The sequence below is a fragment of the Erinaceus europaeus genome, chromosome 20 (assembly GCF_950295315.1).
Source record: "Erinaceus europaeus chromosome 20, mEriEur2.1, whole genome shotgun sequence".
In the NCBI taxonomy this organism is placed as follows: domain Eukaryota; kingdom Metazoa; phylum Chordata; class Mammalia; order Eulipotyphla; family Erinaceidae; genus Erinaceus; species Erinaceus europaeus.
The window spans coordinates 20,121,399-20,142,189 of NC_080181.1; the positions used below are offsets into that span (position 1 = coordinate 20,121,399).

At 44.4% G+C, this 20,791-nt stretch overlaps 1 protein-coding gene across 12 annotated transcripts in view; it reads right to left on the bottom strand.

The window, feature by feature from the left end:
• The window catches only part of NCAM1 (neural cell adhesion molecule 1), a 356,688-nt gene extending 340,224 nt beyond the window's left edge, over positions 1-16,464 (bottom strand). For all 12 annotated transcript variants that reach the window (XM_060180061.1, XM_060180055.1, XM_060180060.1 and 9 more), the window contains exon 1: positions 16,213-16,464. In XM_060180061.1, the coding sequence (XP_060036044.1) occupies positions 16,213-16,264 (52 nt within the window). In that variant the 5' untranslated portion in view covers positions 16,265-16,464. The remainder of the gene's footprint in view (positions 1-16,212) is intronic.
• Between the last annotated feature and the right edge of the window lie 4,327 nt (positions 16,465-20,791).

Here is a 20,791-nt window from a genome sequence, read left to right on the forward strand (position 1 = left end):
AAGTCTGCTTTGGCTTGTAGTAATTATGAATTCTGAGAGTTCTCACTCTGCTCCATCATAGTGCTAACTACACACACACACACACACACACACACACACACAATAAGCTACAGGAAGGTAGGGACTGTGCATGCATACCCTATCACTCCCAAAAAGACCGCATCTTTAAGTGGAGAGATTAAGTCACATGGCTGTTCTTGTAGATAGATACCTGACATTGTTGAGGACAGAAGTGCCCCAATGAAAATAGGACGGTTATGTGAAACCCTGACTAGCCAATAAAACATCCCCTTGCCATTTCTCCCTGCAATCATATATCCCACAAGCCACAAAAAATGTTGTGTTCTCTTAAACTGGTCAGCCTAAGAGAAAACATTGGTACTGACTGAATATGAGTATTAGTCATCCAAAAGATCAGGTCTCACCATTGCCCTTCACTAAGACCCACCCACTCAGTCCTCATAGCTTCTTGGTGCCTTGATTCTAATTACTAAGGGACAGCCAAGGACTATTAGAATTTGAGAAATGAAATGACACAATATGGATACCCAAGAGGAGATACTAAAACAAGTAGTAGAGTTCTAAGAAGTAAACAGGAATCAAGGAAATTTTTCTCAAGTATGTAGTGTTATAAAAAATACTGCATGGTGGTCTGGGAGGTGGCCCAGTGGATAAAGCATTGGATTCTCAAACATGAGGTCCTGAATTTGATCCCCAGCATCACATGTACCAGAGTGATGTCTGGTTCTTTCTCTCCTCCTATCTTTCTCGTGAATAAATAAATAAATAAACAAATAATAAAAAAATTAAAAATATTGCATGAAAAAAACAAGACGGGGGAGTCAGACAGTACTGCAGCAGCTTAAGCACACGTGGTTCAAAGCGCAAAGACCAGCGTAAGGATCCCAGTTCGAGTCCCCAGCTCCCTACCTGCAGGGGAGTCGCTTCACAGGCGGTGAAACAGGTCTGCAGGTGTCTATCTTTCTCTCCTCCTCTCTGTCTTCCCCATCTCTCTCCACTTCTCTCTGTCCTATCCAACAAAAATGACATCAATAACAACAATAATAACTACAACAAGGGCACCAAAAGGGAATAAATAAGTAAATATTTTTAAAAGACAGGAATGTTACCAAAGAGACAGATAAAGAAGTAAGAGCTCTTAGATGTTAAAAAGAAAAAAACGTTAGCATTTGTAGTGCAGGCAACGAGCCTCAACAATAACCCTGGAGACAAAAAAAAAAAAAAAGGAAGGAAGGAAGGAAGGAAGGGAGGGAGGGAAGGGAAGGGAAGGGAAGGGAAGGGAAGGGAAGGGAAGGGAAGGGAAGGGAAGGAAGAAAGGAAGGAAGAAAGGAAGGAAGGAAGGAAGGAAGGAGCCAGAGGTCAGCTTTTGCATTATGTGGTGCCAGCTACCAAACCTGGGACATCTTACATGCTAATCCTGTGCTTTACCACTGAGAAATCACTCTGGCCTCAGAAAGATTTCTTTTAATATTTACATTTTTTTAAATTTTATTTTATTATTATCTTTTGCCTCCAGGGTTATCACTGAGACTCGGTGCCTGCACTACGAATCCACTACTACTAGTGGCCATTTTCCCCTTTGGTTGTCCTGATTGTTTTATCGTTGTTGTGGCTATTTTTATTGTTGTTATTGGATAGGAGAGAGAGAAACAGAAAGAGGAGGGGAAGACAGAGAGGGGAGAGAAAGATAGACACTTGAAGTCCTGCTTCACTGCTTGCAAGTGACCCCCTGCAGGTGGGGAGCTGGGGTTCAAACCAGGATCCTTACACTGGCCCTTGCACTTTGTGCCATGTGCATTTAACCTGCTGCGCTACCACCCAGCCCCCCTCAGAAAGATTTTTAAAAGGCGTGAAAATAAGGTATGTTTATCATGGGCAAGGACACAAGAAGACAAGGCAATGTCTAAAAGCTACCATCTCACATGAAAAATGAAATCAGGGAGTCGGGCTGTAGCGCAGCGGGTTAAGTGCAGGTGGCGCAAAGCACAAGGATCCCGGTTCGAACCCCGGCTCCCCACCTGCAGGGGAGTTGCTTCACAGGCGGTGAAGCAGGTCTGCAGGTGTCTATCTTTCTCTCCTCCTCTCTGTCTTCCCCTCCTCTCTCCATTTCTCTCTGTCCTATCCAACAACGGCAACAACAATAATAACTACAACAATAAAACAACAAGGGCAACAAAAGGGAATAAATAAATTAAATAAATATTAAAAAAAAGAAAAATGAAATCAAGAAACAGAGCCCCCTAAAGCTATTCATTTTCTCTCACATGAGCATGTCCTGCTGACCTTTGAAGGATTCCTTCCTCTCTCACTCTTTTTTTTTACCTCCAGGGTTATTGCTGGGGCTCGATGCCTGCACTATGAATCCACTGCTCCTGGAGGCTATTTTTTTTCTTCCCTTTTTTGTTGTCCTTGTTTGTTGTTATTGTTGCTGTCATTTTTGTTGGATAGAACAGAGAGAAATCGAGAGAGAGGAAGGGAAGAAAGAGAGGGGGAGAGAAAGATAGACACCTACAGACCTGCTTCACCACTTGTAAAGCAACCCCCCTGAAGGTGGGGACCTGGGGGCTCGAACCGGGATCCTTGCATATGTCCTTCAGCTTTATGCCATGTGTGCTTAATCCACTGTGCTACCACCAGGCTCCTGTTCTTTTTCTACATCTTGACCCTTGGGTTGCAAATATATTGGCCACAGGACTCTCCTCCATCCAAGCCTTCTTTCCTTCTGTTCAACCACGTATCCTAAGTAGCCCTCTTCCTCAGGCTTGGACTCTTTCAGAACTTGAATGTCACTACTCAACTGAAATTACTCCAGGATCATCACTCTCCTCTGAAATAAGTCAGAGAACTCTCATTTCCCTTTTACTCCTAACCACATTAAGTACTGCTGCCCTCATTTTAATGGCACTGTTTGTTTTACAATCTGAATATAAAGCGTGATGTGCTCATTAGAGATAGCCCAGATGGCATCAACATTTCTCCCAGTCTTAAGTGAAATACATATTTTTAAATGAAATTGCGGTTTTACTTATAGTGTTTACTTCCAACACTTTCCTTTCTTCATTACTGAATCTTGGTTTCATTATTAAAATGGCTTTATCCTAGTCACTGTATTTGGAAGTTTCCATATCATGTCTTAGGTATCACATCAATAGGCTCTGATTCTCCTCTTTGTTCATATCACTTTCTGAATTATGTTCACAGCATCATTCTAGTTGCTATATAAACACTGTAGCAGATACCTCTGGGTATTGTTGGGCTAGCATCACGAAGGAGAGATGACCCAGGGACTAAGCTCGTGGCAGCAAAGAAATACAAATCTTTATTCATGCGAGCGCCCCAGAGGCGGGTGGTGTCACACCTGGTTAAGCCACGTGGTGCCAACTGCAATGGCCGGTGTCAGCCTCTCGGTCTGTATGCCTGCCCTCCTCCAGGTCCGGACATGTAAGAGACAAGACAGCAATGGAAGTGGCTTGACAATACCATACATGGTTAGGAGAGGGGTGGAGAAAAATAGAAGAGGCTGGAAAGGTAGGAACTTCCTTAGCAACTGACTGGTAGGATTAATAAAAATACCCTGGAGGGAATTAGGAAGGAGACCTTTAGTCATTTGTAGGACAAAGCAGAAGACTGATATGTAGATAATAAAAGGAGAAGCCATAGTAGCAGGGAATGTGGGGTGCTTTGTGAGCCCTGCCAAGCTCAACCACATCTGCACAATTTCCCAACATCTCTCCCTTTCTTTTTATCTAATGGCCATAATATCAGGAAATGTAGGGTGGAGAAGGCTTAAGGAATGCTAGCTCTGGTGGGAAGATGCAGGATGTTTGTGGGGGGGAGGGGAGATTTACATGGCCGCCAACCTTTTGCGGTTTATATGTCCCCCTTTTTGCTCAACCCTCCATAGAGAGAGAGACTCACCAGGTGAACTCACCTCTCAGGTTAAGCTCTGCCAGGATCCACCACCTCCCCACAACCTCTCTGCAGGGTATCATAAAGACTCTACCACATATTAGTTGTAACTCATAGTATGTTCTCTCTACTGAAGGGGGGGATAAGAACACAGATTACTACAACCTCCCAGTTCCTCTAGCTACCTCTCAGATATGTATCACAGATCCTATTTTGCCTACCTTTCCTCTCCAAAGAGCAAAACAAAACCTTCTTGCAAAGGTTCCTTCAAAAATAAGTAAATTAATTAATTAAAAGTTTCCTCACTTGCCCAGTGAAGTGTTCTCTCGCTGTCCCCAGGGCTCAAGTCATCTTTATCCTGCCTCAGAAATCTCAGGTCTCACACCTTTGGCTGTGTACTTGGGCTGATACGCCCAGTTACCTTTTCACTCCTCAACTGACAGGAAGCTCTGCATGGCCAAGGAATTGTACTTTAGAGTCTGTGCTCTGAGTTACAGCCAGCAGCTCGTGAATATTTTTGCTCTCACTGGTTCTTCCTCTTTCCTAAGGCCCACTATTCAAGACCTTCTCCCACTACCCTCTTTCTAGTTCTATATCGCCCCACCTCAGACATTACCTTTCAAGTTATATTAATCAGATCCATATAAGATGAATGCTTTCCATCACAACTGAGCAGACAAAGAAATCACAGGCCATTAATTACCCTAACTACATAACCAATACACTCTTTTCCATTCTACTCCATTTTGTCTCTCATCTTTTTCTTCCTCCCATCCTTTCTTCCTCCCTTCCTTTATAAATGCTGGTAGTAGTCACTAAAACAGATTTTAAAAACACTGACCTACAAGTTAAAATACCAGGAAACCCAATTTTTCTCTAAAACCTTATATGCCTGAAACTGAAGTAGTATTCTTTTACCCAAGGTGACCTCTTTTCTCAGGTTACTATTATTATGTCACCCCTAGGACTTGGAGCTTTTTTTAAAAAAAATCTCTCTGTTATCCCCCATTTTGGACTAACATTTACCTCATCTGGTTGATTCATCATCTCCAACATCTATCTCAGCTCTGTGCCCTTTCTGTCCCTATCTAAGGCTTTTACAAGTGTTTCTTTCCAAGATTATCTGCTTTCTCAAACCTGCCACTGCAAAGTTTCTTTTTATTTTATTATCTTTTATTTATTTATTGGATAGAGACAGCCAGAAATTAGGAGGAAGCGGGAGATAAGGAGGGAGAGAGACTAAGAGACGCTTGCACTGCTTCACCACTCATGAAGCTTTCCCCCTGCAGGTGGGGACCAAGGGCTTGAACCTGGGTCCTTGCATTGCAACATGTGCACTCAACCAGGTGCGCCACTACCCAGTCTAAGCCCCAGATATATTTCTTTAAAAATCCCATCTGGTACATAAAAAATAAGTCCATATCTATTTATAAAAGTTTTATCTGTGAGATATTTTGCTTTGCAGTGCATTTCACACATGACATTTTACTTGAGTCTACTATTTAAATGAGGAAACTGTAGCTCAAAGAGGTTAAGTAACTTGTATGAATTCACTTGGTGAGTTAGGGGTTGAGCTAAATTGTGAACCCAGAATTTTATTTATTCATTTATTTATTTATTCCATGTGTTCTATCAGAACACTGTGCAATGGTGCAGGGGATTGAACCTTGGACTTCAGAGCTTCTGACATAACCATTATTCTATCTCTCCTGGCCTTGAACCCAGATCTTTTTTTTTTTAGATAATACTTTAAATTTATTTTATTTTATTTTCTAGAGCAGAGAGAAATTGAGAGTGGAGGGGAGAGAGACATCTATAGCACTGTTTCACTGTTCATGAAACTTTCCTCCTGGCAAGTGGGGACCAGGGGCTTGAACTTGGATGCTTGCACATAGTAACTTGTGCACCTAAGCAGGTGTACCACCCAATCCCAAACCCAGATCTTTTTAATATGAGTCATCAACCTGCCACAGAAAGTAGGAGACTTTCATCAGACCTTGCTTGCCACCAGACCAACTTGAACTGGCTCCCCTGGCTCCCAGACTCCGGGTTCCTCACTGCTAGTTGATACTTCATAATGTGAAAGGATCCTTTTACTCACCCAGACACTGTTCTTTCCAGATACTAGAGAGACTTCTACAGAAAACCAGAATCCCCAGTAAGTCCTGCAGGTGATGTGTTCTCTCACTCATTTCTCTGCTAATTCATAGATAGAATCTGTGCTAACACAGCAGATGTTCCACTGCTATCAATCCTTAAATATTTTCAAATGATTCCTTTACTCCCTCTCCATTTAGGACCTTTATAAGACCTCTAAAAGGCTTATTTCTTGACTTTTTTTTTTTTTTGGATAGGACAGAGAGAAACCAAGAGAGGAGGGAGATTAAGACATCTGCAGATTTGCTTCACTGCCTGTGAAGCGACCCCCTGCAGACATTTGAGCCAGGGGCTCGAACTGGAATCCTTATGGCAGTCCCAGAGCTTTGCGCCACATGCACTCAACCCACTGCACTCCCTAAGGGGCTTATTTCTAAGACCTAACCCAATATCCAGTCTGCCCTTCCTGCTCCCGAGCTCCAAACTCTAACTCCACCGTCTCCTTTACGAGGAAACAGACTCTCCTCTCCAGTCTCTCTCCATCTGGATCAAGTGGAGGCCCACAGAAAGTAATAAAATTCATGCATTTTATAAACGTTAAAAACAATCATAATGGAGGGGGCGGGCAGTAGCACAGTGGGTAGAGTGCACATGGTGCAAAGCGCAAGGAGGCATAAGGATGCCGGTTCGAGCCCCTGGCTCCCCAGCTGGGGGGGGGGGTCGCTTCACAAGCAGCAAAGCAGGTCTGCAGGTGTCTATCTTTCTCTCCCGTCTCCTCTCCTCTCTCGATTTCTCTCTGTCCTATCCAATAACAGCAATGGCAACAATAATAATGACAACAACAAGGGTAACAACAAGGGAGGGCAACAAAATGGGAAAAAAATGGCCTCCAGGAGCAGCAGATTTGTAGTGCAGGCACCGAGCCCCAGCAATAACCATAGAGGCACAAAAAAAAAAAAAAACAATGATTTTTTAAAAATTTATTTATTTATTCCCTTTTGTTGCTCTTATTGTTTTATTGTTGTAGTTATTATTGTTGTTGTTACTGATGCCGTTGTTGTTGGGTAGGACAGAGAGAAATGGAGAGAGGAGGGGAAGACAGAGGGGGGAGAGAAAGACACCTGCAGACCTGCTTCACCACTTGTGAAGTGACTCCCCTGAAGGTGGGGAGCCGGGGGCTCAAACCGGGATCCTTAGGCCGGTCCCTGCGCTTTGTACCACCTGAGCTTAATCCGTTGCACTACCGTGTTTAAGTTGTAATTATTTATTTTTATTTTTTTATTTTTTTTTACCAGAGCACTGCTCCGCTCTGGCTCGCCTGCCACCTCTCCAGATTCAAAGGAGGTCTCGAAACTTTACATCAGGCTCAACCTGACGCTGTTGACTGGCTACGGAAGAAGGGCAAACGCTAGAAGAAGAAGCAGATGGTGGTGCGGGGGATTGAACCTGGGACTTTGGAGCCTCAGGCATGACAGTTTTTTTTGCATAATCACTATGCTGTCTCCCCTGCCCTTTTCTTTTTCTTTCTTTGATTTTTGCTTTTCTAAACAATCTTCACAACTAGTGCCCACCTCCTTTTCGGAGTTTATTCATGTAGTACCTTTCACAATTTCCTTCATAAACTCGGTGTTTTCTCCCTCCCCAACCATCTGAAACCACTGCAGGATGAGCACAATATTTTGTGTCTCCTTCAGCCTCCAGTGTAGACTTATGCACATCATATTCACTGTCCACCTGTGTGACAAATACTACAGATAATGCCTCCATTCTGAGGAAATGTCTTAAAGCACATAGTGAATGCTTAAATGCTATGGATGTATTTTGCATATGTGATTTTATTTAAGCTGGCCAAAAGCCTTAAGGGTCGCTGTCCGCATTTTACAGAGAGGGAAACCCAGGTCCACTTTACAAAAAGTCATTTACAATTAGTGCACTAACCCTTAACCAGACAGGTCACATTCCCCAGCTCCAGAGCTGTTCCTCAGTGGCCATGTGGCTCCCCAGCTGCTGGCTCAGGCTCCATTAGGAACCAAGCAAGCTGACATTTGCAAGGCATGTGTTCTGATGCTACACATATTCAAATCATTCTTACTTTAGAAACAACACACAGCCAACTAACATCAGTTATGATTCCAGCTTTACCTGTCAGAATCGCTTAACTTCTCTCAGTCTCCGTTTCTTAAGATGTAACTCTTAAAGTTTTTTTTGTTTCTCTCTAATTTCTGGCCACTTCCTCCTAAGGACTCGCACACTATTTGCACACAGCATGGTTACATGTATCTGTGTCTGCACCACTGCTGGAGTGATGGCTCTGCCTGAATCACAGCTTCTTCCTGCCCAGCCAGGGAAGGCAAAACCCATGTTCCACACCATTGAGGGCATCCCAGAGTTAATTGCTTCCTTCCTTTGGCTCCAATGGCATTTAATCCATTCTCTATTTATAAGTCTAGTATGCCTCCTTACCCAACCACCCAGATGGTAAATATTAAAGGCAGAAGCATATGTACTGGACCTGATTACCTGAAACTCAGCCACTCCTGAGACTATTTGACCTTAAGATTTTCAGGAAGGTTTGCTGAACTCTTGTCACTCAGGAATGTTTGTTGTGATTCAGTGTTTCTTAAAGAGTCTAAATCAATCAGGCCTTAAAATGAGAATGCCATCTGAGAGTACCTTTCCTCAGTTTTTGATAGGAATATGCGATTATATATATGTGTCGCTTGTTTAATGACTTGTTTAATGTCTTTTAACTGCTTTATATCATTAGACAAGAAACTCCATGAAAACAGGGAAACATGTTTTCATACCAGCACTGAGCAAGCACTTGATAAATATTTACTCAACAAATACTTACTGGTAAATGTGAACACTCAATGATCAAATGTGTGCCAAATCTCTATGAACTGACTAGTGAGGGTGACATATAATTACTGGAATTACTTATCTCAGAGAGCTCAAAGTCTTCAGACTCTTCTCCAATATCATCAGCCTTTAGTTGGCAAAACTCCTTTTTGTCCAACCACCAGGGCACTTCTGTTTGGCTCATTTGAATGATAATAGCAATTAGTTTTCTTCATTCTAATGAGCAAACTTTTACAGAAATAGCAGCAAGGAATATCAAATCACCTCCTTTCTCACTTGAGATCCTCTGTGAAATAAAAGTCAAACAGCTTCTTCACAAAAATCACTTTGATGCTGAAGCATGATTCGACTTTTTGAAACACCATACAAGCAACATTTATGAGACAACGGTTTCACAAACTGAAACAATTAGCCCATATTCTCAAACAAGTGGAGCCAGGGTGATAGCAACACAGATACAAACGCAGTTAAGCATCTGCAGGGTTCTGCTACTTGCATGGGCGTGTGCCAAGGCTCTGGGAGATGGGCACCTGGCCACGTGTTGCTGCCATGGTCAAATGTTCTCTAAATTCCTCAAAAGCAAGAGAGTTTTGCATTTTCCACAAGCAAGTTTCTCAAGGTTTTCTATCCACCAGGCCCCACACCTGTGCCAATGGTTCCAAACCTGATTATGAGAATATTTTTCTCTCTAAAATATCCAAACTAAAATACCATATGATAGTACAGGCATATTTAGCGACTCTAATCACTGGAAAAGTCATGCTCTCCTAGTATTCTTCTTGAAGTCCTTCTAGAAAGAAAGCACCGTGTAAAAGAATTATTTTATCTAGATCTGCATACAGCCCACCCCTCCTTCTCATTAGCAAACACAGACTGCAAGCAGTGAAGTCTTGTAAATTTCTAAAATATTCACAAAAAAATCTAACATGCATGCTGTACTACTTTTCCCATTACAAATACAAGGAAAGTGATACTTGGAAAAGCTAAGTGACTTTTCTGAGATCAGACAGCTGATGAAGGGCGTGCAGGTCTGGGGCATCAAACCACCCTTAATTTCTGATGTACTCTTCCACGCTTCCTTGACAACATAAATTATGTCCCCCTGATCCTCTGTAAGTCCTCCACAGTGTTGACGATGAGAAAATGGCCTTCAATAAACATATCTGAGCAAGTATTTAAGAGAATACCTAGTGTCACACAATCTCAAACAGTGTGACATTACTATGGACTTTCCTAACGGATGAGATAATCAGATACCAAACAGAAGTTTTCAATGTTAGCTCAGAACTGACACAGAATAATAAATAAATAAATAAATAAATAAATAAATAAATAAATAAATGGGCTAGATATTATATGGAAGCCTTTCACACTGCATCTGGGAGAAAGAGAATCCATCATAGACTTAGTAAGACCTCTCTTTTAAACACACACATACACAACATACACATACATGGCTTGTCACTTTAGTGCTGTATTCCTGGAGTATATGATTACTTGCAAGCTTAATTAATACTGTGGGGAGAGGCAAGGTATGTCAACAGTTAACTCAGTGGCTGCTTGGAGACAAAGTCTAAGAGGGATTTAAAGGCAAAGGCAATGTATTGAAACTGCCTGAAGGCCCTGCCATTTGGCACCCAGACCAACATCAAAAGGCAATGCTCCTAATGACCATCCTCAGCTGAAAGACAGCATTTCAACACCATGAAATGAAAGAGCATAATGGCACCTCTGGCCAGGCCAAAGAATTAACATCCTTTTACATCAGCAAATGGCTTTATGGTTTGGCACCAGAAGTCAATTAACAAAAAGGGTAAGAGGTGATGTCCCTATGACCTTCAGATGGACTTCTCTGCATTGTCCTCCCCCACAATAGTTCAGTACATTTACCTGTACTGTTGGTAATTGTTTAACTGCATAGTTTTTGTCTCATTAAAAACTCTGAACCTTGGGCTATGAAGACAGAATAAAGGTTATGCAAAAGACTTTTATGCCTGACATCCATAGGTTCCTGGTACAAACTCCAACATCATCATAAATCAAATCTGAGCAGTGTTCTGGGGTGTGTGTGTGTGTGTGTGTGTGTGTGTGTGTGTGTGTGTGTGTGTTCTTTCATATCTCTCTCACATACACTAACTAAAATAAAATTAATTTAATTTAAAAAAGGAGGAAGAGAGTGAGGGTCTGTGCTGGGGGATTAGCAAGCACTGCAAGGAGCTGACCTAAAGAACACAAAAGTACTGGCCACAGGTGGTCATAGATAACAGTTTATAAAAAGAATTTTTGTACTCAACAGTTGTTCTATTCATGTTCTTTTGAAGAGAAGACCTAACTATCTCTCACACAGGTTATATGGAATCTCATAGAGATCTAATCATTAGGATTCTCTTCCTAAGAGATCATATCTTGCAATACTGTTTCAGAAATGTGCTGGATATTTTAAGGGGTGTGTGTGTATAAATATATACACGTAAACAGAATGAAATCTTTCCTTTAAATTTACTCTTATGTCTCCCTGTTAGCAAAGGATATCTTAGTCTTTTCTGGGGGAAGGCTCAAATACCTCTAGTTATTAGATATCCAGTTGATTAATATTTCCAACTCTGCTTAATTTGCAACCTACTTTTAAGACAAGTTACAGACTATTTATAATCTGCTGCCATTTCTTTAAAAACTCCAGATGTTCTCTGGCCTATACTTACATGAGGTGGCTAAACTGAAGCACTATCAGTCGTGGAATGTATATTAGAGTATTTACCTTGACACCATAAAACATCAATGTGAGCAACAACTCAATACTTAAACAGTACAGGAGCAGCCTTTTTAAAAGCTCTTGTCTCCTCCTAGGCTGACTGGTCTCAGAAGACTGACTGTGGCAGGTGCGGTCCCTTCTCCCCTTTCCCAGTCAATTGGTTCTGCTCTCCATCACCACAAACCCACCATCAGCAGGGGAAGTTCAAACTGTTCTTTAGCAACAGGTAGTCAATCATTTATTTGACTCAGAGACAGGAAGGACTGTCTGTAAAATATCTTTGGAGGTCTGCCAGTGGTATTGAAGTTCCTTTCAGTCTGGAGAGCGGTCACAGTTCTTTAACACTGAAGAGGTAAATGTGGGAAATTCATTAAGCTAATCTTAAATAGAAGCTCTGCTGCCTTCAAAAAAATTAAGAGGTTGGATCAGAAATTCCAACGTCCACATTTCAGAGCGGTATAAAGTTTACAAGATGATGTCTATAATTTAAGAAATTGAATTCTGCAGGGAACAAAAGCATCTGTCATGTATAAAGATTCATTTTTGAATGATAAAATGAGGCTATATATTTTGAAAGGCAATTAAGACATTCTTCGTGACAGAAAAATGTAGGTATACATTACTTCTATTAAAGTACATATTACCTAGCTAAAGAAGTCAATTAATGATACATGTATACCAAAGAGAAGCACCACTCAAAAGCCCTAGAGTTAGGGGCTCCATATGGCTAATTTCTCCCTCTCATTACTGCCCTGGGGAAGCCTGCATCAATAATCAATAACATACCCCACTATGTGTAGCTTTTTTTTTAATGGGACTGTGGGGGTGGGTGGGTTCAGCATTTACCACCTTAATTCTAGAATTATCAAGTTCAAGAAACAGTCATAGGTTATACTGACAAACCCCTAGTCTAATCAATTAGCACAGCAACTACATAAATGAACCTCTTGTGTCAAGAGAAATATGCCCTATTTTCTGCTATTTAGTAGTAGTTTTTAAAAAATTATTCTTGGTGAAGGTATCATAAAAGAAGTCATCATATTCAATCAATTAGTAAAAGAGGTGGGAGCTTCTTGAAATACTGACTTAATTAAAAAAGGAATCAGCAGGTAGCTCAACTGGTAAAGTGCTCGCTTTACCATGTAGGAGAAGCCAGGTTCCAGCCCCCAGTCACCACTAGGGGCACCTCCACAGGGGAAGCTTCATTAGCAATGCTGCAGTATCCCTTCTGTCTCTCCCTCTTGTCTCTCACTGTCTAAAAAAAAGGGGGGGGGATGGCTACCTGGAGCAGTGGATTCACATAGACACTTGAGCCCCAGTGATAAATCCTGATGGCAGGAACAAAAATAGTAATGAAAACCTAATTCAACTGGTAGAAATGCAGATCTCCTGTAAAGGGAATAGTAGCTCAAAAATGATTCTGAATAATGGACCACACTTATACAACGTATATATTCTATTCCTCTTTGTTTAACACCTATGTTTTAAAATAATTTCTAAGTAACTTTCAAGAGTTTAAAATATGCTAACATTTATTGAAAGAAATTTAACTTTTGGGCGTTGGAGTAGTCATGAAAGGTTTTCCACATTCTTAAAGATTACTTTATTTTATTCATTTTTATTCAGAGACACATTAATGATCCTAAAATCAAAATAAATGAAAAAATACAGCTAACCATAAAACTTTGGTAAAACACATTTTAAATTCTTTCATGAAAGATATTACCTAAATTTTATATATATGCTAGTTAGCTTTTATAAGGTAGCCAAGGTGTTCTTTGTCATTGATCTGGTGCTACTTAGTTTTTTTAAAAAGCAAACAAACAAACCAAAAAAAAGTTTTGTCCATTCCTTGACACCTGCAAGGTAAAAGTAAAATTAACAAATGAACATAAAATTTAAAAACTATTCAGTCAAATATCTTTACCATAAAACATACAAAGTTACTGTTAGAAGACACTCAAATTCGACATATAATTCCACAATCTTCTAGTCCTAAAGAGCAGAAGATACCAAAATTAGAGGTCCAGTGGACCTGACTGCTTTGGTATATTTAGATCTAAATCTTCATATGCACCCAGTGGACGAGCAGCTGAACTGCCATTGTCCTTAGAGATGATAAAATGTTTGAGACCAAAATAATTACATATGAAAATGCTTGTGTATGTATGTTTGCTTATTATTATTTTCCTCCAGACTTTCCTTCTGACTTGAATTCCTCTAGTTAGCTTTAATGATGATAGAAACACTTTAATGGAAAATTATTTCCTACTGGGTAGCCATTCAACTTCTTTTGTTAAGCATACTTGCCTGAATCTCACGGCCTGCATTCTTCCTATGCTGACAGTACTGGGTCTAGCAATGAAGATGCCTGCCTTTCTAGGTACACAGCTCGGAATACCACCCTTCCCCGGGCATCCCAATTTCCCAATCAGGGATTCCTTGGGCATATACCCGCCCAAAACTCCCTAGAGGCTCCAAACACCCTGCAAGCCAGACCTAGGAAAGATCAATTCTCCATCCTCCCGCCCTTAGCTGGAGGGCAAGAGGTGTCAGAATACACACCCTGGAGCAAGGAGCACAAGCCCAATGGAGAAACCCTAGCGTTAGAGAAAAGGGCGTGTCCGGGTCGACCCCCGGCCAGGCGCACTGGGGGTGGTCCACCGCCTGGAGCCTGCACGCCCCCGCCCAGGCCCCGCCCCCAGCTTCGCCCCCAGACCCTGGCTTGGTCGATCGGCGCACGCGCGTCGGGGGCCCAGCGGGGTGAGGGGCTGGGCGACCGGCTATGGCCAAGCCCTTGGCGCCCGCCGGGGAGGGTAGGCGACAGGCGCGAGGCGCTGCAAGTCAGCGCCAACAGACGCAAGTGGACGAGCCCCGGCGGGCGGGCTGGACGGAGAGCCCTCTGTGTAACCACTCCCACTCCATTTTCTGTTCTTGGCAACCCAGGGGGCCCGAGGGGAGCCGGCTGCAGGGCGGGGTATCCCACGGGGGGGGCATGGAGGAGGACCAGCGGGACATTTGGCTGCAACCCCGGGAGGTTGTCCTGGCGGCTCCGGGCTGCCACCCGCGCCGCAAGAAAAGCCTCTCGCGGCTTCCCGCCCAGCCAGCCCCGCGCTGATTGGTCGCCAGGGGAGGGACCCTAGTTGGCTGGAGGCGGAGGCCCCGAGCAGCTCCCGGGCCGCCCGGGGAGGGGGCGCGCTGGGTGCTTCCCAGGCCTGCCCCGCGTGCTACCCCACCCAGCTCGGGCAGTCCAGGGCAGCTCCAGTGGCCCCGAGCAGCGGCCACAGCGACACACAGCTTCCTCCGCTGGGTTTTCCAAGAGCGCTTCCCAGCACACGCCTCCCATTTCTCCCCCCGCCTTGTCAGCCCACCCACCCCACCCCACCCAGCTCTCTGCAGCCGGGTCCCCATCCACTAGCGCCCAGGCACACGCATCGGGATGGGTGGGGTGAGGGGAGTAGCTGGAGCAGAGAGGGGACGCACACTGAAGATTCTTCCAGGGTGGCAAGATGGAAACACTCCCCCCACCAAATAAAATGAGCCTAGCGACCCGCAGCCTGACTCTCTGGGCGGCGGCGCAGCCCTTGGCTTGCCACCCGCAGCAGCAGCATCACTGCTGCCTCCCTCCTCGCGCCTATTGTTCGCACTTTGCAAGGAGCAGGAACCTCGCCCAGAGAAAAGAGGCTGGGGCGAGGTGTTTCGGGCGGCTACCTGCCAATTCTGTCCTCGCCCCGTGCTCACGGTGCGCGTGAAGGCAGACAGACAGACACACACGCGTGCAAACACACACATACACATACACATACACACACCCGGCAGCCCAGATCACGCCCTCCTCGCCCTCCGCCCCTCCGCACTTCCTCCTGTCAAAACGCGCCGCTCGACCCTCCCATCCCTCCCTGCTCCCGGCCGAGCGCAGGCTTTGCAACTAACCAGCAATTTGGCAAATGAAAAACTAACGTCATGTCGACTGGGGGTGTAACAACGGCCACACAACCCTGAGATGTTGCCCATTTCTCTCCATTTTGCAAACCGTTACTCGGGGGGGGGGACGGGGGCGTGCAAAGGCAGGGAGCCCCACTTTATTGGACACGGGCATATACCGAGCAGGGGCGGCTGCTCGGGCCTTATTGTTCACTCTCTCCAAACCCGGAGCTAACAAGCTCCTTCCCCCGGGAGCATGAGAGCCCGTGCTACGCCTGCCTAGCCTTGGCGCCCCCCTCCCGTCTTCGGGGCAGGAGCGCTGCCTGCCCATCACTTCGCGGCCGCGGCGTCCCCGGGAGCGGCGGGCACACAAAGTGGGAAGGGCGGATGGGCTCGCTGGAGGGGCGCCGAGCGCTAGCTGCGCTGCGCTGCGCGGGGAGGCAGCACCGGAGGGCGCCGGGCTCGGCTGGACGCGCTTCAGCCTAGGCTCAAGGAATGAACCACCACCCTTAAGCCTTCTGAGAAAAAAAAAAGACGCCCCCTGCCCCCAATAACAGTGTTCCTAGGTGGGGTAGGAGGAGTAAGGAGAAAAGGGGCAATTAGCAAATCAGATGGAGAATAATGAGAATTAAACAAATAAAATGTACCTGCAGTTCCCAGGAAAAACAAAGTCCAGAGGAGATCCTTAGTTTGCAGCATTGTAATCTGCTGGCTGGGAAGGATGTTCTTGCCGCGGTGAATTCTGTGTTCCCCCCCCCTTGTAGCGAGCGTGGACGGCGGCAGAGCAGCAGACCTAGGGGTAGACAATTGTCAGGCTGAGTATGATTATTTTTGCAGAATTGTTTCCTGCCAGCGGCCGCCGAGCTGCGTTCACGCGCTGTTCGGAGAATGAGTGACAGTCCCAGCCTCAGCACACTCCCAGCTCGGAGATCCTTGCGCTGGCCTGGGTTCGCTTTGATGGAACTGGGGATGGGAGAGGGGGGCGGGAGGGCGGGGGTGAGAACCTCACTGTGTCCTTCCACCACGCCGGCCACAAATAGTGCCGAACATCAAGGAGGTAAGAGAGACAGGGGAGGCAGATGCGGCCGCCTGCAAAACACGGCCTGGAACTACCGGAGGAATTGGGTTATTCACAAGCAGGCTTCCAGGCAGAGCTGGGATTCCTTACTGTTCACTCTCTTATCCCAGGCCTCCAAGAGCTCCCTTCTGCCAATCAGCCTTCATTAGTCAGCAAGCTGGACATTTTAATAACTGGTAGGTAATAAAAGCAAGATCACAGATGAGGTTAGATTTTCAAAGTAGTTGAAACCATTTAGCAACTAAAAACCTAAGACTTTTTTTTTTTTTTTTTAGTTGAGTGCATGAAATTAGAGGTTTGGAAAGGAATGGAGACTGCTGTTGTGGGGTTTTGTTTTGTTTTGTTTGTTTGTTTGTATGATACTGGCTGTGAAGTTTGCTTCCTTGCAGAAGCAACAGCTCTCTGGGGAAGGAGGTGGGAAACAAGTTAGAAGAAGACACAGATGTTTAGAAAGAATTTCATGAAATAACTGAAAGAAAATGTTGCGTTGTTTATAAATGCTGGAATCTCTGGTGTTTTTCTAAATATCACCAGACCATTTATTTAAAAAATATTTAATACCTCCTTACAAAAGCACACAGCCTCAATTTGTAAAGATACCATTGTAGACTATCACTGAGGCACCAGTATTACAGCTATATTTTTAAGCAGAAAAGACTGGGAGGGAATGGTGAGAATAATTATGTCTCAGCACCTGAAAAAGGCAAAACTACTCCCTTAGGTAGTGTACTGCTTTTCATGTGCACGATTCTGGTTCAAGCTCAGCCCCCACCACATTGAAATTGAAGGAAGCTTTAGTGGTGTTGTGGTCTTTTTTACTCTCTCCCTCAACCTCCCTTTCTCCCTGTCTCTATCTTAAAAAAAAAAAAAAAAAAGATTTGAGTGTTTAAGGAGGTATGGAGGAATCAAGGAGCTCAAAGTGTTTTGGAACAGACGATTAGCCTCACACAGTGAAACATTCTACTGAGGAAGATGACTGTCTACACTCAATGCACCAATCCATCAACACTACCACTTACTCCCCAACCAAACGACCCTCCCTTTTTTTTTTTAATTTTTTTTTTTTCCCTTCAGGGTTATTGCTGGGCTCGGTGCCTGCACCATGAATCCACCGCTCCTGGAGGCCATTTTTTCCCCTTTTTGTTGCCCTAGTTGTTGCAGCCTCGTTGCGGTTATTATTATTTCCCTTGTTGACGTTGCTTTGTTGTTGGATAGGACAGAGAGAAATGGAGAGAGGAGGGGAAGACAGAGAGAGAGGGGAGAGAAAGATAGACACCTGCAGACCTGCTTCACCGCCCGTGAAGTGACTCCCCTGCAGGTGGGGAGTCGGGGGCTCGAACCGGGATCCCTACGCCGGTCCCTGCGCTTTGCGCCACGTGCGCTTAACCCACTGCGCCACCGCCCGACTCCCCCTTTTTTTTTTTAATGTCAAAATTTTTCATTGCTGAACCAGCTTTTAAAAACCTTCCTCTGCTGGTCCACCAGCCATTCTTCCTAATGGCGATGCCTAGTATTTCCTCCTTTGTCCAAGTAGGCCATACAACATGCTCTGGCATCTTTCCAGGGCCCTGAAGAAATACTTCCTTCCCCTGCAAATCAATTTTTATAATATTGTTTATTTTTTATGAGAGAGAGATCAGAGTACTACTCAGCTTTGACTTATGGAGGTTCTGGTATTAAGCCTGGAACTTTGGCACTGGGCAGGGCAGTGTTTCAGCTAACATATTACCACCCCCCAGGTCTGGGTTCAAGCCCCTGGACCCCTACCAGTGGGGGGGGGTAGTGGAGGATAGTTTCACTAGCAGTGAAGCAGTGCTACATGTGCTTGTCTCTATCCTCCTGCCCTCTCAATCTGTGTCCTATCAAATACAATTAAAAAAAAATAGGACAAAAATGTCCAGGGTAGCTGTGTGTGGACTCCTTGTGAAGTCACTCAGCCCCAGCAATAACCCTGGTGGCAGTAAGCAAATAAGCAAGTAATTCTAGGATCAGAGAGCCTCAGGCATGCAAATATGTATTCTAACACATATCCTAGGCCAAAAATTGATCTTTAAATGCTATTTGTTATACACATATACCTTTTGTTTGTTTTTCATTGCCACCAAGGTTTCGCAGGGGCTTGATACCTAAATCCACCACTCCTGGCAGCCATTTTTTCCTTTTTTATTTTTTCCTTTATTTGATAGGACAGAAAGAAGTTGACAGGGGAGTGAGAGTTAGAAAGGGAGATGACCTTACCAATATGTCCTGGAATCTCAACTTTCTAGAGCCCTAACCTACCAGGGAAAGATAGAAATAGCCTGGGGGTATGGATAGACCTAACAACACCCATATCCAGCAGAGAAGCAGTTACAGAAGTCAGAACTCCCACCTTCTACACCCCCAAAAGACTGCTGGTCCATACCCCCAGAGAGGGAGCAATGTTAGGGAAACATGACTAAAAGGATTTGAACTCCCAATTCCATCAGTACCCAGAGAGACAAGTGTAAGAAAGGGAGGAAATTCATAAGTAGCAATAGGTGTAGCTGTCTTAGGAAGAGAAGGCAGGACCATAGGTAAAAATGAGCAAACATATATAAATATAGTTATAGAAATAACAGCTATGGTCCAGGAGGTGGCGCAGTGGATAAAGCATCAGACTCTCAAGCATGAAGTCCTGAGTTCAATCCCCAACAGCACACGTACCAGAGTGATGTCTGGTTCTTTCTTTTTCTCCTCCTTTCTAATTAATAAATAAATAAAACCTTTAAAAAAATAAAGAAATAATAGTCAAGCCATTTGTGACCTAGTAAAAAAAGGGGAAAAAAGGGGGGAGGGAGACACCTGCAATACTGTTTCACAACTCTTTAACACCCCCCCCCCAGTAGGTGGGGATCAGGGTCTCAAATCCCGGTCCTTAAGCAAGGTAACATGTGCGCTTAACCAGGCACACCACCACCGGGTCCCCCAATATTTGTGTCATATTTATCTTATATCAGTTACAAGCAATTCAAAACTATAGAAGAATAGAAAGGAGGAACTAAAACTACCATCCCCGACTCTAGATTTCAGAGATACCTCCAGAATTCTAAGTCTTGTGTATCCGCACATGCTATTATTATTACTGTTGTTGTTGTTGTTGTTGTTATTAGCCTCCAGGGTTAGTGCTGGGCTCGGTGCCTGCACTAAGAATCCACTGCTCCTAGAAGCCAGTTTTTTTCCCCATTTTGTTGCCCTTGTTGTTGTCATTATTGTTGTTGTTGTCACTGATGTTGTTGTTGGATAGGAAAGAGAGAAATGGAGAGAGGAGAGGAGACAGAGGGGAGAGAGAAAGACAGACACCTGCAGACCTGCTTCACCGCCTGTGAAGTGACTCCCCAGCTGATGGGGAGACGAGGTCTCGAAACCGGGATCTTCGGTATCTTTACGCAGGTCCTTGCGCTTTGTGCCACGTGCGCTTACCGCTGCGCCACAGCCCGACCCCTACATGCTTTTATTATTAGCATAACACACTAAAAATTCGAATCCTGATTTTCACCTCTAAAGTTCCACTGCAGGTGTCCCCTCCTAACCCAAAGCGGAGAGTTTTTCTGAAGTCTGAGCTGCAATAGCAGAAAGCAGAGACGGATTTACCCTGTTTCTATGGGAATTTTTTTTTTCCGGGTAGCGGTCTCGTACACCAAAATAACCTCCCAAAGCACACCAAGCCACATGTTCACTCTGAAAATATTATCCAGGTGTAGTAAAAGAAAAAGACAAAAAACAAAAAAACGAGTGCTGTATACCTTCACAGCCTGTATAAAGTAGCCCCAGGACAGGAGCTGGGCGGCGCCATTGGTATTACGCAGCGTGCAGCGGGCGTGCTAGATGCTGCAAAACAGATGCGGGACGCCGGCTTGCTTTACGGCTTGTCGTAAAAGTCGGGCGCCCACCCCGCGTTCTCCTGGTGGGTCTGTCTCTCTTTTGTAATATTGAAGTAGCATAACTGGGACTTCCAAAGCGTGGAGGGATATCTTTTAACATCTTAGTATCTGGAGAATACATCTGAGTATTTTCCGAGTGGATAAAAAGGCTTTCTAAAACTTTTAATGGCCAGTGAGTATTTTCCTCCTGGCAATGGTTCTTCCAGGCTTCCTCGCTTGTTGGGTATTTAGATAGTCTCCAGAATT